The 23,863-nt window shown below is 41.5% G+C and overlaps 1 protein-coding gene across 2 annotated transcripts; it reads right to left on the bottom strand.

Moving 5' to 3' along the window:
- Window positions 1–1,252: 1,252 nt before the first annotated feature.
- On the bottom strand, window positions 1,253–17,605 carry phldb2a (pleckstrin homology-like domain, family B, member 2a). Of its 2 annotated transcripts, none has more exons than XM_020633261.3 (17): window positions 17,455–17,605; window positions 14,491–14,605; window positions 12,598–13,553; window positions 12,150–12,485; window positions 9,631–9,765; window positions 9,228–9,365; window positions 8,041–8,181; window positions 7,100–7,210; window positions 6,913–7,002; window positions 6,614–6,757; window positions 6,046–6,145; window positions 5,144–5,342; window positions 4,215–4,305; window positions 3,978–4,124; window positions 3,654–3,870; window positions 3,404–3,489; window positions 1,253–3,258 (listed from the first exon to the last, which is right to left on the bottom strand). In XM_020633261.3, the coding sequence occupies exons 2-17, from the start codon at window positions 14,543–14,545 to the stop codon at window positions 3,118–3,120; spliced, it is 3,087 nt and encodes a 1,028-aa protein (XP_020488917.2). In that variant the 5' UTR covers window positions 14,546–14,605; window positions 17,455–17,605; the 3' UTR covers window positions 1,253–3,117. The 2 variants fall into 2 exon arrangements, with proteins under 2 accessions (XP_020488917.2, XP_020488918.2); XM_020633262.3 differs by having other exon boundaries at window positions 5,144–5,339.
- Window positions 17,606–23,863: the final 6,258 nt, after the last annotated feature.

Raw genomic sequence — 23,863 nt, 5'->3', positions numbered from 1 at the left:
ATGTTAAAAAGGAGTCTGGTGTTAGAAATAAAGAGTAAAGGACATAGAGTTGTATAAAAAAAAAGCCTCTGCAAAGGTGATACAAAAAGACCTTTGTTAACTCTAAAGAGCCAGAGGCAGCAAGCTGAGGAAAGGGGAGCGGATTTCACCCAGGAAAAACACGAGGATTCCACCACATCAGTGACTGATAAAAAGCACTTCACGTCTCCCTGAGAAAAGGACAGCTTCCTCCTAAGGCTCCGAAACAACACATTGGCTTCATGATAACACCTGCCATTTGGGATTTAAAAGTTCAAACATTTACTTAAACCTCTCTCACATCAGACGGTTCATGCACCAGTGTGATAAACGTATTGCTCTCTCTTGTGGGAAACTGTCAGACTGAGTTCGGTTCCTGTAGGTTAAACGAGGAAACACACATATGGATTGAATGCTGTCTTTTGTCACATCCTTTCACATGATTTTCCCAGAAATGTGGCTTAATGCTAATACGTGAAAGTGACAGACTCTGTTTATCGGTTGTTTATGTGTCTTTAAGCCCGGCCCCTTGCCCCAAATGTGTTTCACAAATTACAGCACCCATAATGCACTGAGGCCAACCTGGCTTTTCCATGGTCTGTATGTGTTTGTGTCTGTTCCTGCCTCTGGAAGGACGACGTGCCTCTTTTGCACCTAATTTAGCATGCTTCATTCTGTGTTTCCATGCCAACCCCACTAGGTCAACCAATGAAAGGCTGAGAGAGTTGAGAGGGGGAGGAGTTTAAAACATGAGTGCCTTAATGAGCACAATCACAGTATACATGCTAATAAGACCAGTTATCACATCATACACATTTAAACAGCAACTATTAAGTTATGAAAATGATTTAATAATGCATCTGTCGCCTTTAATGACATAGCATTAATGAATCAGCACAAAAATGCTAATGATGGTGGTATTGACTGTTATGAAGATCAATGAGATACTGTAGATGAAAGCAACCTCTTTAAAGATTTTTGATGAAAACATCCGGTTGCTCCGAGGGGCTGTGTGCAGCCATTGAAAATAAAGGCATGAGTCCCATGGCGATGCATTACATAACAGTGTAAGACAAATTATTACTTCCCATAAGACACAATATATTTTATTTATATAGCCTTTTATCGGCTCCAATTTAGCCCATTTCACCCCTCACATGATCAGGTTTTCACACAGACACCCCATCAAACATGAGTTTCAGTGAAGTGATAGCATAACATTTCACAAGAATAATTCACAATCAAAATGATTTATTCTTAATCTTTTTGAAACAGTACAAATGGCAGTTGTAAAAACTGATAGCATAATCCAATTACCATTTTGCTTGTACAAAATATATCATATGAAACTTATTTAAAAAATATACTAACATTTTTTTGTTTGTCTGGTTTCAAGGGTAGTATGTGGATGAGATATTTACATGACATGTACCTCTAGTCTGTTCTCTGAGAATCATCCAGCACAGGCACCAACTCATCTGTAACACCGTCCGCTCTGCAGCCTTATTCGCCCTTTGCAGTGTGTAAACCAACAGCTGGTGTAAGTGATTTTTTTTTATCAGTACAATCAATTAGTTCCTAAAAGTCAATGAATAAGACAAATGTAGAAATGTATTATATGTTTAAAAATATATATATAAAATACTTCATGTTTATGATCATATAAATGATCTTGTTTTCTGTTTTGCTTCCAGAAGCAGATCTTAAGCTTGATAAAAAAAAAAAAAAAATGTGCTTGTGATGCACATATTTGGAAGGTTTGGTCATTGCTCAGTGAATTTTGCTCTATTTCAGTGAGGACGGAGCAGCCAGAGCATTACGTCATTTCAGAGCAATAACTCTGCACTGAGGACCTCTGCTGGTGAAAACACACACTCACTGCAAAGTCTTGTGGAACATGTGGGTGACGCAGTACATACAGCATGACTGCCGCACAACATGGCCTCATCTTATCAGGCCTGCAGCCTCTCCTGAAGCTAGAGGGAGCCAGCTGCACAGTGTCACACATGACACACAGTTACATTCTGATCTGGGCAACACTTTCTCATAGTAAGTGTAGAATATTTGACTAAAAAAAAAAAACAACATAAAATATAAAAGTGCCTATATCTCCTTCAATAATTACATTTGCAATGTGAATAAAAGCAAAAGATGTCTCTGATTGAAGGAACACTGATGATGGACATTCAGGCCTGCATAAAGGCAGACAAGACCAGCTTGTGCTGACAGTCTAGAAGCAGCAAATTATCAGACACACAAAAAAAATTATATGCGAATATATCATATGTGACAATGTAGACATAATGTAGACATAATTAAAATATAAAAATTAGAGTTTTTGCAACTTAATACAGACACACAACACCGTGACCCCTTTTCAGTATCATGTACGTGTGGTACAGCATGACATAGAAAAGAAAAACATTTAAATCTTAGTGTAAGATAAATGAGCACTTGGTCCAATCATAAGTCAGTCCTTATGATCAAAATAGGAAAGGATGGAAGAAGAAAGAAAAGAAGCAGAAGTGAACCTGAACCTTCAACCTGAGCTTGAATGACCAATGACCTACACTTGATACAAGACTGATGAACAAATTGGCATCTGTGACAGTGAAGCAGCATCAGTGTGTACCGTAATTTAGGAGTGCAGCAGACATTGAGTGTCTGATCATTTAGAAGCTTCCTTGATCAAGTCTTTAATCAAAAATCCAAATCATAACTCAGAGCAGGATATTTAATGAGAGGGGAGAAAGTTGGAAAATGTCAGAGCAAAATTGATGCAAAGTTAAGGAATGTTTCAAACACTTATGGTACATGAACAAATATAAAATGTACTAAATAGCTTATTGTGAAAACGTGTTGATCAGTTTTATGTAGTGTTATACATGATCACATTAAAGAGTGTGAATCTCAGCATGAGTTGTTCTTGAAGGCTACAAATACCTGAAGCGTAAACAAAAGTTAATTTGTTCACCTGATGATCATCCGTCTCAGCTCAACACAAGGCTGTTCCCTCCAACAAACTGAACGCTGCGCATTTCCTTTATAACTTGGCGCAGCTTTCACCAAAGAAATGTCATTGTGATCTGTTGGGATCAGCTACACCATGAAGTGCATGTGTCCTTCTGCGCCCGTTACCATGACATCCATCCAGATACGCATGGCCTCAGGCGACGGAGCCACCATGTAGTAGACCCGATCGTGGGTCTTTACGCTGAAGGTCAGCGAGGGGTTGGGGCTCTTGGGTGCCAAAGTGAAAGAATATAGAAGGGAGATGGGTAAGGTGAAAGATGGAGGGAGAATAGAGAAGGATGTCAACAATTTTCAAATAAAAATGGCATCAGTGGATGATGAAACACACCGACATGAACACAGAGTCACTTACTTTATGCGCGTTCTTCAAATGGTCGTAGTACACCTCCTCTATGGCTTGGAAGTAAATGACTCCTTTCATCTTGGTTTCATGTTTGTCTGCAGCCGAGAATACAAGCAGAACAGTTTATGCATCCACAAATCTGTAATCAAAGCTTGTTCTGCAGCATCTAAAGCGTCCTGCAAATCCCTCAGAGTGACATCACTGTTTCTGAAACGTATCTCACATTTTCCACACACAACTGAAAGGAGGAGTCACCGACCTGCGTAATAGGTGAGCGTCCTGCGATTCTGGTCGAACACAAACCAGCGTTTCTTCCAGGTCTTGATCTTGCCGCCCATTTTGACCAGGAACCCCCGACAGGTTTTATCAGTGATGGCCAGATGGAAGCAGGCGTCTGGGTTGTGTCCCGCCGCCTCAATGTGGCCGTGAAGATCAAAGTCGTCTTTCCTTACAGGGAGGTAGCGAGTCAGCCGGGACTGTGGAAAAAAAAAGTATAAAATAGAACATTGTACTGCTCTGTTTGAAGAATTTACATGAAAAAAAGACAATTAATGAAAACCAGATTTGGTATGTTCATGTTTACCTGTGATCTCTGTTTCTCCCTGAGCTTCACCTCTCTCTCCACTAGTCTCTGTCTCCTGCTCGTCTCCTCCTGCAGTCGTTTCTCCAGGTCCTCTCTTCGTCTCCGCTCCTCCTCCAGAGCCTGCCTGCGCATCTCCATTTCACGCTCCTACACATGCCACATAAGAGCTAATAAAATCCACTGTTAAACACTCATATCTTTAGAAAAAGTGGCTTTCAATAATGGTTGACACTTTACTCGATGCTCGAGGAGCCTGTGCTTCTCCGCCTGGGCCTCGCGCAGTAAACGCTCCATCTCCTCCATCTTGATCATATTTGACATACTGGCACTGAGGGGAAAAGGCAAACTTGAGTTTCCTAGAGGAAAACCATTTCCAGAGTCAAAACTCTTTTAATTTGCAGGAAATAAACGTCATGCGGTTGGGCTTTCTGGAAAACTACCTTCCTGGATAAGACCCCCCCTTAACACAACAAAGTGCAAGTTTTGTCATTGACATTAATCATTTTATAAGGTGGTCAGTGAATTTGCAAACTTGTATGTAAATGTTTTAGAGAACTATTAATCATATGAACATGCTTTATGTCTCCTCTGACACAAACACAGACCGTCACTGTCTCTTTAAAGCTCCTGTGAGGACCTTTAAGTTTGTTAAGTTTGATATTGTGGCGCCCCCCTGTGGACAAAGTGGTGCCTCTTAACTCTTTGCTGAGCTTGTCCTGTACATTCCTAAGTAATTTTTAAACAAAATAATTTCACATTGCTTTCTTTTAACAGACAAGCTTATCATTAAATGTGAATCTTTGCTGTGGGAAACATCCAAAAAGGCTGTTTCTGCAGTGTGCCGGCCCTCCCTCTGCCTGACACCGTCTCAGCAGCTGTGTTTGAAGGCATTACAGACTTACTATAAAGAAATGATCAACCTGCTCCCTGATGGTCACATAGAGGCAGCGATATTGATTTCTGTCTGTTTCATAAACGGATAAAAACTCCTCACAGGAGCTTTAAACACCACCTCCTCTGATCTCCAGAATATCTCCTAAAAAAAGATATCCCCAGTCTTTGTGCTCCAACTTCTTTTCTAAACATACAACTCCCCACATGTATCTGCCCTGTCCAGACTTTTAGAAGTAATGTTTCATCTGCATGCATGGTGTTTCCTCTCTGACCTGGAGATGTTGTCTGGGGAGCAGGCGGAGAAGCTGGTCTCCAGGCTGTCAGAGCTGTCCACACTGACCGTATCAGAGGTCTGGCTGTTGTCGGGGTACGAGAAGGAGTCCAGGAACACGTTGGGCTCAGAGACCATCCCTCTGCAAAAATCACTCCTTCTCTGTCTGTCTTCATTCATGTGCGCATGGCTGTTGCCTGCTAACAGAGGAGAATATCACAGTGACAATTTGGATGACGACAAGAAAGCATCTTTTTTTTTTTTTTTTGGCTCAGTAGGATAGTGTCTTGTGATCAGAATTTAATTAAATCTGTTTCATTAAACCTGGAAAAACATTTTTTTTAAGTCTCCTGTATTAAACTGGGAACTGCAATAACACTTTCTGGTAGAGCTTTTAAGCCTCAATCTTCAGGAGAAACTATAAATATGTAAAAAGCTTCATGGATGTCATTAAATGTCTTCTATTGAGATGCAGTAGAAGTCAATATCATGCTTTTCTTGATAAAATCACAACAAGATTTGATCTTCAAACATGATCTTAAATACCTCATTTAACATATCTAATGAATTACACATAGCTAACATACCGAAGTACTGCCATTACCAAAAGAAACACTTTATATTTTATACTTTAACAGTATATGTTACTTGTTTGTAAGTGATTAGCCTTGAAATCACAAATCTCAATCTACAACGTGGGTTTCTTCCAATCAAACAAACATTTAGTGTTTGATGTCGGTCTTGGAGGAAATGTGTCTCTGTTCTCTGCCACTGATGACTTCATCCCTTCATCATTTTTCTGACCTTATACCCGACTAAAGCCTTGAGGCGTAAAGACGCTCACACGCAGTACTCTAGAGGTCTGATGCAGACAAGATGCGACAGTCCGCCACTCTGACTCACTCTTGGGCCTGTGGCGGACGTTCAGGTCCCGCGGGGAGAAGCTGAAGCCTGGTGGGATGACGCTGCCACAGCTGGAGCTCTGGGACAGAGGCAGATGGGCCTGAGGAGCACACCCAAGAGCACACATCATGTTCATGGTCAGAATCGACAACCTTCTCACAATCACAAAAAAAAAAGGCTCTCATAGTTAAAGCACTTAGTCAGCCGGGGCGAGCCAGACTGAAATGGAGAATTCCTGTCTGGGTGGATCATTCTCTTGGGACAGAAAGTTCCCGATAGAAGTAATGAGGGCAGTGAAATCCCCTCTACTGCTGTCCAGAAATAAGAGAGCGCAACAGGATTCTGCAACCATTACCAGCTTGGTAATGATTTCTTCATATTTTATAACTTTTTAAGCTCTGAAACCTGGGTTGACCTTGCTGTGAGGCCTACTCTGTAACATTAGAGAAAAACGAACAGGTTTTTAGAGATGTATGAGTCTCATGAGATATTAAGAAGCACCATTTTAACCCAGTTGGATCTTTTTGTATCCAATCTTTGATGCCTGCTTCGATTAAAATGTAATGACCTTAGGCGGAAGCGTGCGTCCGAGGGATCTGCCGTAAGAGTTGAGGATCTGCTGGCTCCTCTTATGAGACAGGCCGTCACTTGGGTGGGAGGAGTTATCTTTGCCGCTGCTGCTTCTTCTTCTTTCCTTCAGAGAGAGTAAGTGCTGTGGAGGCAGAGAAATCAGGGGAATCACACAGGATAACAAAAGGACTTCTCACTCAGTCATTGTTAACTGTGGGAGATGCTTTTTTTTGACATGGGAGCACTCTGCTGGTAAAAGAAATCTAAAATGTGATTATAGCTGTAACTGATACCTACCTCTGCAATGGCTGCAGGGTTGTTAGTGAAGTTCTGCCCCTCAGACAACTCTGCATACTTTCCCTCCAAAGATGCCAGTTTGTCTCTCTCCTGCAGGCATCAGGACAGGATCTTGAAGTTAATAAAATTAATCATTTAAAACATGAGCGTGCAGCGAGCGAGAGAGAGAGAGAGAGAGCTCTCGTACCTTCTGAAGCATGATGAGCAAATTGTTTTTCTCTCTCTGGAAATGTTCTCTTTCTTGCTGAGCCTGTAAAGTGATCTGTGTCGACTGTTTCTTCAGCGCCATGAGTTTTTCCTGAGAGGATAACAAAAAAAACAGCCCAATTACACTACACACACGCTTCAAACCCAATATGACTTAGAGATGGCGTCATAGTGTTTTATAATGCTAAAGTGTTTCATGGTGAAGCGGCAGCAGAGTGAACAAAAGCTAAATTCTCTTGCTGACATATTATACTTTTGTTTGTCTATGACTACATGTTCAACTAAATCAACCTCATTCAAATGTATTTCCCCTATAACTATAACTACATCTATGCAAACAGTTGTTCATGCTTACCATTGCTGGTATTGTTGTTTCTTGTGATTAGTTCATGCTTTGTGCTGCAAATAGCACAATTTTGCAGCTTTATTTTCATGCACAACCTGTGGTAAGATTAATGACAACAAACCAAGATGGAGTAACTGGAAAAATCTAAAAAAAATAAGTAATTACAACAAAACACAAAAAGAAAGGTCTACTACGTATAAGTTTCATTTTTAAGAATTTGAATGACTGTGATTTAGTTCACTAATTAAATTAACAAACTGTGAGAAGTGCATGCTGACACTAATGATCTACTTTTTCTAAACTTATAAAACAGCACACTTAAAAAAAAAAGATCTGAGATTTTATCGACCTGATGATCTGTGTTCTGTTATAATGCTCCATTACTTATACAGTAATGTACTTTTTTGCTGAAAATAAGACATTTTTATGTGATGCTGTGCCAGCACATACAGCAGTGTTTAACATGCACGACATGCTGCACACACACGCACGCACGCACGCACGCACGCACGCACGCACGCACGCACGCACGCACGCACGCACGCACACACACAGACACACCTCGCTCTCCGTACCTTGCGTGTCACAGTGAGACGCTGACACTCGGCGATCTCTCGCAGCACCTCTTGGCTCTGGTTCTCTTTTTCCTCACCCTGATTGATTTCTCTCTCCAGCTTCTGGAACTCCAAATCCTCCAGACTTTTTGTCTGCTCCTCCTGAGAAACAGCACAGACGCACAATAATCAGCTTAGAAGAAGACAACAGGATGCACTGGTAGAGAAGTTGATATAATTTGAGCTCAAGGAACAAGGTCAAACTTTAAAAGAAGAACCAGTGACTGGACTGCACATTATTTGATGCTTGATTCATGCATTTGGCAGGCCGTCTGCCGCAGAAAGTTTTAAGATGAATGTCGATGTTATGTAATGTGTGTTAAATATCAAGTCCTTCCACGTGATTTCAGGTTTCAGGTGATTTTACTTTTCCACTTAATTGGAGTCAGATGAGCTAACACTTCTTTTTCTTCCTGCATGTGTTACCTATTTAGGCCTCTTCCCATATGTGGCTCTACGGGGCAGAAACACAAGTGGTAACTGTGAGACGGGAAGTAAAGGAAGAAATCCAGGATCACAAAGAACAACGTCAGGCAGTATAATAACAGCGTGAAAAAAAAAAAAAAAAAGTGAAGAAAAGAAAAAAAACCAGACTGTACAGGTGGAAAATGAGAGGGGAACTGAGAGTGTTTCGAATTTCATTAACACTTCTTCACACTGCTCTTTAGGGGTTTCATGACAGGAAAACTGCTGCAAAAAGATCAGCTGACAGTTCTTTTGTTGAAATGTCTTAAGGCCAACACAAGAAAAAGATAAATTAAATGACTCAAATAAAAACAGACAGATAATGTTTATTGTATTTAAATGTCCTACTTTTGCGTATTGTCATTAGAACTACATTTTTTATTTTACTTCCTTTTCCCTTAGGAGGCTCCATGATATCGTTAACTCTCTTTGGGGTGGACTAAAACATTTTGCAGCTCACTTTTTCAGATTTTTTTTTGTATGTTTTGTATTTTCTCTCTCGATTTTAAAGGAAATGCAACTCAACCCATTTCTCAATGCAGGATTTCCCCCTGAATCACCTCCGACTACTCTTTCTCAAATTTCCAATGAGAGGAAAAACAAATAAAGTGGTGAGGTCATCTTCATTGCTTCAAACCTTTTCTCGGCTTAAACATTTCAGGCAATTTTTTTATTTTTTTTACCTGTGACTTCTCAGTGTGGCTCTTCTTCTCACTGCTATGAATCTTTTCCTTCAGTTGGTCCAGAAGCTCCTTTTCTCTCTGCAGCTGGGTCATCTCTGACTCCTGCTCCCCCTCCAGCAGCGCCATCTCCACCTCCATCTGCAGGAAACATAGGTTTTGTAAATGTTAAAACGAAACATAAATAAATAGATTCACCAACGGAAAACGTATAATCACAGCTGGAAACAGTAACAAACGCATAATTTAAAGTTACAGTGCCTAAAAAGGATCAAAATGCAGAATGTGTGAACATCAAACATCTCACTCTGAATAACTAGAGTTGTTAGAATATCAAGCTATCAATATCTGGCATCAGTTGTGTTTGCTTCCTGTTGCACTGCGCTGTGCCGAGCGGTGGTTGTACCTCTCTGACAGACTCCTCCATCTGGTTGTCCAGGTCTTTGATCTTCTGCTCCAGCTCCTCGATGTTGTTCAGGACTTGGATCCTCTCCTCCTCTATTTGCGTTACTTCCTGCTTCAGCTGCACGCTCTCTAATGCCTGCAGTGACATCAGGTATGCATAGAAATGGCTTGGCTGTTACAGGACACGTCACATGACTGCAAATTACCAGAGGGAATCTATGAATTCATGAAGGCCTTCTTTTCATGATCCTGATTACGATCAGAGAGTTTATATAATATGAGGAACTGATTTTTTTTTTCCATGCATTTGATTGTGTTAAAGTCATTTCCCAGCAAGCGGAATCTGTTTTTTTTCTTAATTCGACAAGCAGCTGCTGTTTCAAGTCATCCAAAGCTGGATCACCGACAGCAGGATTCTTTTCTACTTCATGTAATGGAAACATCTATCTGTTAGCTCGAGTGCAATTCACGCCAAAGTCCTCCCACGTCTTTCATCTTCTACCAAAGTCCCACAAACGTCCATTCATACTCATTCACATGTGGGTGCAGTTAAAGGATCCATTTTTTTTTATATAAGGTATTCTTCCTTTTAGGAGTCAGGAGGATTGTTTTTGTGGCCTGCAGCTCCAGGATTTATAGTTTCCTCGGCTGCACACACTGCTGTGAGGAATGCAGGAGAGGGTAGACGCAGGAGTCTGTAAACTGCTTTTTTTTTTACACGTCGCAGAAATGATGGTCTCAATTTAAAACCTTTTTTTTTTTTTTTTAACAAACTCTAGGTGTCAGTCGCTTGTGTCTGCCACATCTTAAACATCATGGTTAATTACTTGTGATGATGTGTTAACTACATTTTCCCCTTTCACAAGGTCTTCCATCCATTCAGCCGCTGTATTAGGTTCAAAACATCTGGAAAAACGCATGCCTCTGAAAAAACATATACACCAGCATTCTTCCACTCACACAGAACCAGTACACACTGCACGCACACACATCTGCACACTAATTCTCAGTGGGATAAAGTCATTTCCTGCCCCCCCCCCCCCCCCCCCCCTCACCCAATCTTTAAAGTTTTTGAAAGGCTGAGAGCTGAAACAAAACTAGGACTTCTTCATTAAAACCAGACACACCGAGAGGTCGCTCTAAAGTGGAAACGAGGTTTTAACAGAGACATTGGGACTGAAAGGGGAGACAGTGGAGGAGGTGGCATGCCTTCGAGATTAAATCACAGCATTTTATACATGCAATCTGTTTATATTCTTAAAATTCACAAGATCCTTCGTTTGTTAGTTCTTTCTTTCAACTTTGACACATTGAATAAGTTGAAGAGCATAAAGATGAGCCAGAGCTGTGAGGAGGTCTTTCACAACTCTGAGCCTCATGTTTATGTGGCCGTTCAGACACGTAAACAGGAAATGTACAAACTGCAAACTGCAGGCACTTACTGTACTCCTGACTAAAAGCCCAATGATTTGGAGATCTATGTCCGTTGTTTATATGTGTTGAGTGATTATATCATTGTATGACTCAGCGTCTTTGGAAGCCACAGATGTTTTGCACTTTTCATCCAGACAAATACAGTTCAAACCAAATCTATGGCTACATTTATCATTGTTTAGATCATGATTATGCTATACGGCCCACATTAACCTCTTCAATCCCGCTCGTTGTTTCTTACAAAACAAAACAAAAAGTCTTCACCAATGAAAAACGGTCCACATTCAAAATGGCAAGAAATGAATTTAAAAAACATGTTACCAATAGCTCACACTAGTGGACTCATTTGGTTTGACTGGAATTCATTATCAACGGTAAAGGTTTTTGTTAATGAGGATCTACGAGATAGAGAAAATCCAAAAATGCAAACTAATTTGGGAATGGAAAGTATTTAACCTGATATCACATCAGGTAAACAAACAAAGATCAAGAATGTTTCAGCGGTCTGATAAACTGCATTCCACAGGAGGGGTGTGCCCCATTAGTGTTCACAACGCTCACTCCTCTCTTCACAAACATTTACACTCCAACTGTAGCAGGACCTGGTAGAGAGAGGCTGAAGAGAGGGGCCAAGAGACTTTTCTTTTTAATAATTACAACAATAATAATTCAGTGACCACCACGATATAAGATACAGCATAAGCTGGGAAAAATACATTTTCTATCTATTTTATTTACCAGTAGGTATTTCTGGTTTCTATCTAATTTCACTATCTTGCATAATCTGCATGCTGGGTCAAGCTACTAACCAATGATAGTGGGCTACGATGAAAAAAGATGCTCACCTGATTTATTTAACTGAGTCAGAAATGCAGAATGAGTTGCAGGTTTTTTAAATGTTGTCATTTTAATACAACGACCAGTTTCTAACCAAATTATTTAAGTTAATGGGGCTGGGACTTCTTTAGTTGAGATAAAAGAAAAGGATTTAATCAAATTCCTGATTCCTATAAATATGCCCATATTCAATTTCATCCTCCTGACCTGATGCGTTCTGTTAGAAAACATGGATGAGGTGAGACTTACTTTGGCTCTGTGTTGGGTGGCGGGTGAAGCGGCACTGCTGTTCAGACTGACAACAGGTGAGTGGGACCTGGCCTCTCTGTAGCCGCTCTGCTGGCGCTGGCTGACCTGCTGCTCCTCAGACAGGTGGAAGTCTCTGCTGGCTTTGGCCCCAAAGCTGCTCTCCGGAGCCGTGCTGCTGGGAGAGTCAGAAAACACTGACTCATCGTCCGACACCTGCAGCTTCTCCAACTCTTTGTTGATCTTCTGCAGGTCGGAAACAGCTGAGACTGCTGGCTCTCTCTCGACATGGCCCAGATCACTGCACAGGTTTAAGATGGTCTCCAGCCGCTGGCACTCCTGTAGACATTTGATACATACTTCATTATTTTAACTGTCAGGTTTTCAAACAAGGTCAGAAAGTGTTTAAGTAGTTTTAAACTGAATGAACAAGATTCAAAAAGAAGCTCACCAATCTCTGCACTTTCTGCTCCCTGAGCCGTTCATCCCTCTGATGCTGATGATAATCTCTCAGCTCTTCTTTGCCATTCAAGGAGCTGATGCTACCCACCCTCTGTCCTGCACTGAGCCCACCTTTCCCAAAAGACAACCGTCTCTCTCCAAAACTCAGATCCAAACCCGTCCCGTCCACGTCCACGCCCAGAGAGCTCAGAGAGGCCAGGCTGGCTCTTCTGGAAGTGCTTGGCATGCTGGCTGGTACTGTCACATCTGGCGGCTGCTCCAGGGAGGAGAGACTACGCCGCTGCCCTGCTGATCCCACTCCTCTGTGGGAACCCACTGACTGACGTGACGGTAACGACAAGGCAGGAGGGTCTGCTGCATTGTGAAGCCGAGGCAGGGAGCGGCTGTGAAGGCCAAGGCTGTTGAGGGAGCCAGTGGAGTATTTCCTCTGACGGGCGTCTCCTCCCGATCTGCCCTGAGAGTAGGGTCTGCGGCCCATTCTGGGGCTGGACGGCACGCTGGCTGCTCCACTTTTCACCCTCGGAGATCGAGGTAAAGTTGGCCCGTAGGAGGAGAGTAGAGAGCTTCCATCTGTGAGCAGACTGTCTTGGGACTGGTGGCGAGAGTGAGAGTGGCGATGCAAGCCGTTGGAGCTCAGTTGGCGTTCGCCCTGGCGAGGTGATGGAGGCACACTGCTGCTGGACATGTAGGAGAAAGTTCTTGGGGCAGATGGGGGTCTTTCTGTGTTGCTGAGGATTGAAAGAGGCCGGCTGGACTGGGATCCCCTGGACGGAGGCACGCTGAGGTACTTTCGGCTGCACTCGGCTGCTCTTAAACTAGCTTCCAGAGCGCTCTTTCTGCGCTGCAGCGTCTCCATCAGCTCCTGGAGCTCTGCCTTAGAGCGGGAGCCCCTCAGCACCGTCCCACCCACAGAGCCGCCGCCGCCGTGCTCCATCTTCCCACAGTCTGATGAAAATAGAAGAAAGTTGGTAGAGCATGAAATCTTGTGTCTTTTGGACTGTGTAAAAGTGTCAGATTCAAGGTAACTGCTTTAATAAGCACCAGATCAGCGAAGAGAAGACGCACTATCACATTAGTGCTGAGTAAGAAACCAGTAAAGAATGTACGCTCATACAGTTCTGAGCCCAACACAAACACTGGCTCAATCAGTGGTTAAGCTTCTTCTAAAAATGGAAAAATGCTGGTGGACCAAGACAAACCAGAATGCATCACAGTCTGGACTGCAAGAAAACCCCTGAGGTCACCTTCCTCCTCAGCAAGTCTATCGCAGTTTATGTGATGGATGATCAGTTATAAGATATATAATAATATCATTGCTGTTGTCTTTTCAAGGTGTGTGATCAAGAAAGATGTTAATGACTTAACCCGCTATCTCTCTCTCATATAAAAATAGAAGATGATTGGGAGAGGATGAAAGACTATAGGGAGGAGTTTGGCGTGAATTGCAGTAGAGCTTTCAGAAAAGGAGAAGTTGGGGTGCTGGTGGCGCAGTGGTTAGAGCGCATGACCTCCAAGCAGGCGGCCCTCGTTTGAATCCAACCTGTGGCTCCTTTTCCCGCTTGTTATTCCCTACTCTCTCTCTCCCTGATTTCTGACTCTATCAACTGTCCTATCTCTCCATTAAAGGCACTAAAATCTCCAAAATAAATCTTATAAAAAGGAGAAGTTGTCATTAAATAAGCCCGCTTCAAGGAGCACACAGGTTTGAATGATGCTCTTGTTTCTTGTCACCCAGCTGACTCTGTTCTTTGATCATAGCTGGAAGATTTATACCTTTAGTTTACTGTTAGCTTTGTCCCAAAATAACCCGTATTAAGTCATCAAATCAAAGGCCTCCAAATATTACCATAAAACTAAAAGAGTATCCTGAGAGATGTCTTACCTGAGCTGTAGCCCAGTGTGGCGACAGCACTCCTCTGAGGCAGCATGCTGTTCATCACACAGACCTTCTTTCTCTGATTCAGCCTGAGAATGCTGAGCGAGGTCTACTTTGTTCCCTGAGAAAAAAAATCATCATGATTATAAATTTTATGATTTCATAAATCATTATGAAAGTTGTAAACATTTCAAGAAAAAAAAAAAACATCTTCTTTTCTTCAATATTTTTCACGTCTCATATGAGAGTGTTTCATGCTCATCTTAGTACACAGCAGTTCAACTTTACTTTCTCACATCCTGCATTAATATTCCAGTAACATGATGCAGTCCCATTTTTAGTTTGGAAACAAACGATTTAAAGAAGTTCACAGGAAGCTGAATCCACGCTTTGTGGGCACCCTAAAAACCACCACAACAATACCTCAATTCAAGCAGATATTTCAAATGTGCATTTTTAACCCGAAAGAAAAAAAAAAAAGAACGTCAAAAAGCTAAGTGGGAAAACAGATCCAGAGGAAAGTATTTCTGTCTGGCTCAGTCTGTGTTGCCAATAAAAGCTGAGTCCTAAAAAGTAGCACTTGATCTTTTCGCCCCGAAGCTCATGACCAACTCTCAAAAGTATTCCCTCAGAGCCCCAGACTCAATGTGACACATGCTGAAGTTAGACGTTCAGACTGGGTGAATCTGGACGAGGATCACTTGGGGATCCAAAGTTTCTTGCAAGCCCTGCTCCAAGTCTCTCCATCAAAACCTGATTACATTTTTAAACACCACAAATCTTTACATGTAACCGCTTTATTGTTCAACTGTGTCTGTATTTTACTTGTATGTTCCATCATAGTAGATAACCTGTTTTTGTAGTGTCTGTGTGTGGGTCTAAGTGTGGAAAAGAACATGGTGGCGAGATAAAAAAAGTATGACTCAGCTTCTTCATGTGCTCAAAGATAGCTCTGATTACACCACAGTTGCAGGATAAAAATCATCATCTTTGCCACCTTGATTGCACAGAATTTATTAGCACAGAATTATAATATTAGCTGCTGCTTTCACAAATCGGCTCACCCCAGAGCCTCTTGCAGAATATTCACTGGGAAGCTGCCAGGGAGAAGTCTGGATAAAGCGAGTTTGCAGTCACAGATGCAGCTGCTGGACAGTGCATGTGTGAAGGGGCTTCTGTCTGTCTCTATACAGTATCCCTCCTTTTATCATACACTGTTGGCCAGTCCACTGCAGATGGAGGGGAGTCTAGTTCTGCTCAAGGTTTCTGCCCGTTTAAAGATGGGATGCTCCTGGGCGACTCATTTCCTAATCGGTTGAAGACAAATTTAAATTCAGACTGAATGACTATCTAAAGGGAAGAAAAGACATAGAAAATAGACCAACTCTAGCACAATGTATTTAAATTGTATGTAGCTTGGAGAGCAGGCCCATTATCCTCATCTACAGCCAGATTATGGCTACAGCCCCTGCTAGTGGTGGGTGGCTGCGTTTGACAGTCATTGAGGGCCAACATACTGTATATAAAAAAATCTGAATAACTTGTTTAACCGACAAGTAATTATTTAAAAAAAAATAGCCAGGGGGATGACGTCTCACCATTTAGTCAAATAAACGGGATTAACCCCAGAAAAATAGTCTTACTCTCTTTGCTTTCATTTATGATTATAGAAAAGATATAGATACACCAAACAGCGCAATAAATACAAGTTCATGTCCTCGTAAGAATCAGATATGATCACACATTGAGTGAGAGTATGATTGGGTCCACTGAGGGATTTTAAAAGTCAGACAGTGCTGTTTCCTGAATCTACAGACAGAACACACACCAATACACACACACAGATGCCCGATCCAAGATTTTCTCTTCCTTCTGTCTGGATAGAGAGAGGGGAGAGAGAGGGCCTACAGGAAGTAGGGTATCCTTTTACACTGTCACACAATCAATCAGCATGAGTTCATTCTCCTGACCGCCTGAAAAAAAGGGGGGAGAAACCCAGAGCCTCATGTTAGGAGAGAGAGAGAGAGTTTTTACTGCCTCGGCCAGGCTACAGGCCAGCAGGAGAGAGCAGATCATAAACACAGAGAGATGTAAACAGCTGGAAGAGCGTCCACGGATTAGAAGTTGTGTAGATAAATAGTTAGTCTTGAATGAGGCTCAAACTGCTGTCACCCAAGTCTTTCTAGACTAAAACGATAAAAACACTGGTTTGAATCAAGTCTTTAAGGGCAGCAACTCATGATGATTTTAATTCATCTACCTATTTGTTTTAAGAAACCATTAGGTCTTTAAAAATCCAACACAGTAACCACAACGTGCTGAAACTTTCTATAAAACCAAAGAACAGTTTATAATAACACAAAAACTAGCAAATACATACATAAGTAATGTTTTCCCATGATTACCTAAATGATTGGTTCGTCCATATTGCTCTGACAAGAAGCCCCCATTTTTTGCCCTTTTACACCAAAAAAGTCTGAAGTCCAAGTAAAGAGAAATAAGGCTAGGACTTCAATTTTGGTACAATGTACTTTTTCAGTTTTAACCTTTTCTTTTGCACTTCTATGGATCTGAGAAGGTAAGTACCACATTCTTATAAGAGGTTAGAATTTCAGTTTGTGTGTGACCTGTATTAAAAGATGCTCCAGGTCAATAAAAACAAAGAAAACTCAAAACTAATGCACTTGACTTTTGCATATTTTCTCTGCATCAGCCTGGCTTACTGATATTTGTGAATCAAACACAATTTAAGTATTTTTATTCATGTTGTTTTTCATTAATGCATTTAGCAGCTCTACACAGGATAATACTACAAGGATTATAGCTTGTGCGAAAAAATAATGTGCAAATTTAATTTTTAATTTAAACGTAGACTGAGGTATCGCAGAGCATCACTTTAAAGTACCAATTTAAGATTTCAGCATCAGACATGACCTAAACGACTTCTGCGTAAAGAGTAGAGTGACTTACGTTTGTTTCCTCTCTCATTCACATAGTGGCTCCTGAGCTTTTTGCGCTTCTCTCGTTCCTGGAGCTACAGTCCTCTCTCTCTCTTTCTCCCTGCACTGAAGAGGAAAGTCTTCCCATGACAAAGGATTAGACAGGAGACTCCTCTCCCCTTGTCTCCCCTCCCATCTCAACTTTCTGCTATGGAGAAAAGAGGAGGTGGGGGAGGAGGAGGAGGGGGGAGTGTTTACTTTCCAACCTCAGGCGCGGTTGGTGCCCCTTTCTGGTGAGACAGAGAAATGCGTTTCTACCTAACAGTCTTTGGTTTCAAGATGACAGGAATTGCTAACTGCCCGTTATCAGCTTGTTTGCCATGATCATACGGAAGCCAAAAGCGAAAATACAATCATACATTTGAATCTCTCCATTTCCCCTGATAATGAGGTATTTCTTGTTTATTTTCTCGAGATCTTCACTGATGTCTTTGCCTCGTTGTCTCGGGATGAAAATAAACTGGTTCACCCATTGTAAGGTAGTTAATTTATCTCATCAGGCTATAACAAAGTAAAAATAAAACAATAGGCTGGTCACTGTGATGTTCCAGACCCAGACATGCCATGCTATGATGTCATTGCAAATAAGGTAAGTTGAGCCTATTTCGATGTTTTTGAGGCTTTGAAATACGAGATCCATATATTGATCTCTTGAGAAAACAACTGGGAATTACTCACAGGAAATATAGTAAATAAAATGTACGGATGCATGAAGTGCTTCCATAGTGATAGTGGTTAAAGGAATCTGTTTTTAAATCCCATTTAACTCCTGATTTATTTTTCTGTAATGAGGCTACCGACCTCAGACCTCACAATAATCAATAAGCTGAGGTATCAAGTTAACATTACATCATATCAGCATGGAGACGCTAGAGTTACTGCAAAACTGTACTGCTCATACTACAACCTCTAACCTTCATGGACTACTGTCTACATTTTACATTCTCTCTTCAATGTTTTCATTCTCTGTTATGGTCAATTTCTTCACAAAAACACCAAACTCCCACAGTCAAGTCTTTCCACAATCCCACAATGTGTGTGTTTTTATTGGGGGGAAAGTAAGAGAAGACATTGCTGCTGAAAGTTTAAAAAAAACCAAAAACGTTTTGAGTCTTAGATTGTTGTTTCAGCAGTATGTGGAGGAGGGAAGGAGGCCCCATCGCTGTGTTTGAAACACAGCCAACCTCTCTCCCCCTCTGAACAGCAGGCAAAGACTGAAAAAAAAACAACCTCTTACTGTAAGAAAGAGACATTACACATCCTGCAACATGGAACACATCTAATCCTGTGATTCTTTGATCTGATGGATTTGCAATTACAAAAAAGACGTTGGTTTCAAATAGTTAAAGTTATCAATAGTTCAAGAGGGAAGAATGAATGAAAAGTTAACTTTGGAAAAATCCCCTAAAAATCTTGAGCGATCACGCCAGAAAAACTCCAATTACATCATTGGGAGGGGGAGAGTGCAGCCTGGATCAGATGATTACTTCCAGACACGGAGCTGGGGTCTTTGTCATGAAAACACACACACACACACACACACACACAAACACACCTCTCTCGTGGGAACTCAAAATGACACATATAAATGTCAGGAGGTTCTCATTTGAAAACTGGGACACTTAAAAGTTGGTGCCAACATAAAAATGTAATTGTCATTGAACGCTGGAATGTTTCTGCACTTCCCGCTCGAAGAAGGAATGAGAAAAAGGTAAGATTTGAAACGGACGTTTACTGCCAAGTGCTGTGAGTCTGTGTGTGTGCACATTTTTAAACACTACAGACTGAAACCATGTGTGGAGTGATTTCTAGAGAGCTTGAAGTGAAGACCATGGAAAAACACGGTGAGGGGGGGGGGGGGGGGGGGCCGGAGAGAGGACGGAGAGAAAAAGTTGGTGTCAGATTGTGGGAGTGGGTGTAAAATCAACCCTGGTAATTGTCGGGAGGTCTGACTCACAGCGTGAGACGTCTCAAATGTCTCACCCAATCACAAGAGGCCAACGTCATCAGACAGTTTTGGGTGTTTGATGTGGAGCAGTTACGTTTGTTTTCTTCCAGCTGTAGTTTTGCCCAGTCAACTCATCTTTCACCTTAGGAGACAGACAGACATGTTTCTCATCTGCCCCTTGTGTTCCTGCGATACTTTGACTCAGTAGCTAAAAGTTAAATCCCAATCTCAACCCTTTTACAAACATAAACTGTTACAATAAACAAACATGTATTTACTGACCACTAATGACAAAAAAAAAGCCAGTCCTAGAGGGTCTGGTCTGAAGGGTCACCCTGCAGTTTATTTCTTTAATTAGGCCTTAATGTGGACACTTCCCACATCACAGCTGTAAGCAGAGTTTATCTCGAAGATTAGTCCTAACGTCCACTCGAAAACCTCAGAGTAAGATGTTTTGAGTCTTTGCTTTGTTGGTGAGTCTGTGATTACAGAGCTGTGGTGTAATGCAGGCAGCTGTTAGACATCTTTGTGTAGTCTCACGTCTCGGCGTTTTGTAGCCAGTTTGTCCAAAATTGAAATAAAAAATTGTTCACACAGTTTTAACGAGTCAGATAGAAGATGGTCCAAAAAATGTTGTGATATGTTTTTTTATTTTAAAGGTAGGCAAAAAAAAGAAAACAAGTTAATAATATAGTTTTTACAGTTTACAATAAAGAGGATGGTCTTAATGAATTTACACACAAAACATCTATCCATCAAATTGATCAGGATGGATCTCTTTGGTGGAGTTAGTTCATAGGTTTGGGGGTATTATCCTCCACTGTGCGTTGCATGTCCAGCAGCTTAAAAAGCATGAAGTTCATGGTGTATGATTCCCAGGCTCAGTGGTTTCAAATCCACCCCTCTCTGGACTACAGTGCTGCAGCCCATCATTTCCTTCCTCAGGTGGTCCTGCTGATTTGTCTTCTTGTTCTATTTCAGTACCTGGTGGTAAATCCACAGGGCAGTCCTCTGCTATGTTTGGCGTATTGCCTGCCAGTTCACTCTGCGCCTCACACTGCAGTTGTAGTCTGGTACATTCATCTCCATGTTGTCCGATTATATATGAAGCTGTTGTCTGTATGTCTTTGTAAGGCCCACCTTCAACAAGACCTGTTCCATTGTGTGTGTGTGAGGCAGCTCTGGTCTCCATCCCTGTGCGAGGAACAGAAAATGACAACAAGTCATGCGAAAGTAAAAAGACTGCTTACGATATGGGGCTCGACTCCCGACAATTTTTAAATCCGACAATACTAACGATATCATTACTATACTTTAGTTGTGCAGCCTTAGTTCAGGATCGTTTGTACAAACCGTACAAACATCGCCACCACATGGCCATTTATTTAAAGCACTTGAAATGTTCCTTTTGCACCACAGTGTTACACCTAAGAGTAAAAGTTCAAATCCTGCATGAAATCCATGTCTAACTACACATATTCAGCCTGTCATATAAATTCTTGTTAGCATGGCTTTTTTTCAAACACTCTGTGGTTAAACATCTGCAAAACAAGCTTTGTTGATGAAATGTTGTGCAAACCTGGAAGTCATCTTGTCAACAGATGCTACTACAACAGCAAGATCAATTTAAATGTCCTGATTCTGACTTAGTACAGATTCTGCAATCATATCCACCAGAGACGGTAGAAGAAAAATAGGTTGAATTGACAGACAGTCAATACCTGACGATTCTGGTACAAGTAATTGTTATTAATGTTTCAAATGTTTGTAGTTCAGTTATGGCAGGAGTAACGATTTGCATAATTATGGTGCACAGAAATGTTTGATGCGTATCTATCTATCTATCTATCTATGGACAGTAAATGTCACGTACCTCTTTGTCTCACACATTGAGGGAGAGCTACAATGATGGTGAACAAGACAAAAGCTACAGAGGCTGCAGTGCTCCACCATGACCTCTGCACACTCGACTCATCCACACCTGCAGAGCAAAACATGACACATTAACTTCAAATGTACTATTTCTGTTGTCCTCCCTCGATGTATACCATTCTTACCACAAACAGCGTGATCTAATACTCACCAATTGATGAAACAGTGATGTTTACTCTGGTTTGAACGACGTGTTTGCTCTGCAGCCCCGAGAAGGAACATATATACGTCCCAGAGTGTTCCTCGATGTCTGGCTTGTGAAGAAGTAGAGATCCGTCTCCCAGAGGAAGCAGGTCCTGGTCTGGAGTAGCTTTGCCCTCCCACAGGTTGAAGGTGTGTCTGGTTTTTGTGTCATATCTCAGGATGACAGTGGGCTCACTCGACGGGGTGAAGGTCCAGGTGAGGGAGAAATTCTGGAGACTTGGGGGGGCGATGCAAGCGATGGACAGTGCATGACCCTCTTCATGTGTTATATCATCTGAAAAAAAAAAAAAATTCACCGTTTTGCATTTCATTGACATAAATCATACTCTCTTTGAAAACTTTAACCTGATCAAATTATTATTATCATAGCCAAACCACACCTGCATTTTTCCGAGAGGCAGTCCACACCTGGGTCTTGTCAGCGGATATGAAAGAGCAGAAGTAGGTCATGTTGGAGAGATTACCCACAGTCCTCAGCGTGCTCACCACAGTAAAAAGACCCTTGTGGTCTGAGGTTTTAATGGTAGAATTTTCCAGAGCTTCCCGGGCAGAGGGGGGGTCTGTGGCCCAGGTCACCTGAGGGACGGGGTAGATGTTGTGAGAGGAGCAGGTGACTGCCTCATCAGTCATCTCCATGACAACTGAATGGATGAGAGCTGGAGGAAAAGCGTTGAAAGACGACAGTGTGAGAGTTTAAACTAAGGCACTGACAAAGAAAAGTAAAAAACAATCCTCATTTTCTATCATGTGTAATGTACCCCAATGAGTCAGGTGGAGCTATAGACTGTATAAAACATGGAGGTAGCCTCAGTGACATCCCCCAATGGTTTTTTGAAGACATGTTTTGAAGCCCATAGATGGCAGTCACTATACTAGAAATCCTATTTCCAATTTATGATTGGTCAATAAACAAGCAAAGATTTGGAGCTGAGGCAGGACTTAAAAACAGCAACAACACGCACACCTGTCAAATCAGCCACGACTCTAATCATCAAACTGTTGCTTAATTGTTGCCATAAAGTAATCAAATAAGTTATAAGAAAGTTCAATCTTCAATTTTTACCAACAAAGGAATAAGTTATTGAGACCACACCCAGTATTTGTAAAATATATAAACTATATTCATAATGATTTCTGATGTAAAAAAGGGCTTTTTGATTTGAGCTTGGAATACATTGGCTTCTGTTTCAGCTTCAAGTGGACATTTGAGGAACTGCAGTTGTTGTTTTTTTTATGGGAAAGGAGGACGTTGCCACGAAGTTGAAGCACAATTTGTGCATTTTTCTCTAACTCATACATTATGAGAGTTCAATAACTTTAGTCTGCGGTGTTTAGATCTCTGCAGCAGTGCTCTTTAGCAGAGCAGTTCTCACAAACACATCTCCTGCTTTTTTGCTTCACTTTAATGCCCTTGTTTACTACCATGTTGGAAACGTAAAGGCGAAAAAACAGTAACTTCATATTTATTCAAAATTTCTCTTGTATCTGTATGTGAATCTCTGACATATGTTTCATTTTATATTATTTCCCACACAAGCATGATCTTTCCATATTTTTCTTCTAAAAAGAAACAAAAATCCTGTCTGCCTTTAAACATGCACCTTTTTGAAATACAAACCAGGCGCAACTCAGACATTGTCCACACTGAATCGGCTTCTTTTTAAATACATTTTACATGCTGACAGATTTGACTTACCCTTCACCTCCAGGTTGACAAAGATCTCCTGGTTGCCTTTCCGTGTGCTCGTGTAACACTTGTACCTGCCCTTGTCTTGAACTTTGAGCCTCCGGAGGAGCAGGGAGGCATTTCCATACGGGATTTGGGAATTAAACAGGCACGTCCTTCCACTGAAGTGTTTGTTCTGAAGTCCAAACTGGTCCTTGTTGTAGTAATAGCTGTGAACGGGGATTTGCTGCTTGTACCAGTGGATGACCACAGTGCCGGTGGGTCTGAAGCTGCAGGGCAGGATGCAGTCGTCAGGGATGATACAGGTGACGTTGGCATCTGGTAATAAGACATTAAGGCGGGAAAGCTACAGTCAGACTCAAAAGGTTGGTGTTACTGTTTGTAGTTGATGAGCTGACCAAGCTCAACAGCTCATTGTCAGTGAAAAGGTGTCACAAAAAGGTGTTTGTAAGACATTTCTTAATTCATAGTCCAAGAAAGCTATATTTCAAGACACTCAAATTAATGTTGCAGATTTTATTTTAAAGTTTATTCTCCACATGAGAATTACTTTAAAAGAGAGCATCGATGTCCTTATCTTTTCTTCAAATTTCCCATTATGCTGTTTTT

This window comes from Labrus bergylta, chromosome 14 (assembly GCF_963930695.1).
Source record: "Labrus bergylta chromosome 14, fLabBer1.1, whole genome shotgun sequence".
In the NCBI taxonomy this organism is placed as follows: Eukaryota; Metazoa; Chordata; class Actinopteri; order Labriformes; family Labridae; genus Labrus; species Labrus bergylta.
The sequence above is the reverse complement of the archived record's forward strand: the minus strand, read 5'-3'. Positions and strand labels throughout refer to the sequence as shown.

What these genes read in the sequence shown, in the direction of transcription:
- phldb2a (XM_020633261.3), bottom strand. Translation starts at nt 14,545, where the DNA reads ATGAACAGCATGCTGCCTCAGAGGAGTGCTGTCGCCACACTGGGCTAC. An exon ending in GCCACACTGAGAAGTCACAG is followed by an intron (nt 8,182 to 9,227) that starts GTAAAAAAAATA and finishes GCTGTTTCTCAG; the next exon opens with GAGGAGCAGACAAAAAGTCT. An exon ending in ACAGGCTCCTCGAGCATCGA is followed by an intron (nt 4,125 to 4,214) that starts GTAAAGTGTCAA and finishes TGGCATGTGTAG; the next exon opens with GAGCGTGAAATGGAGATGCG.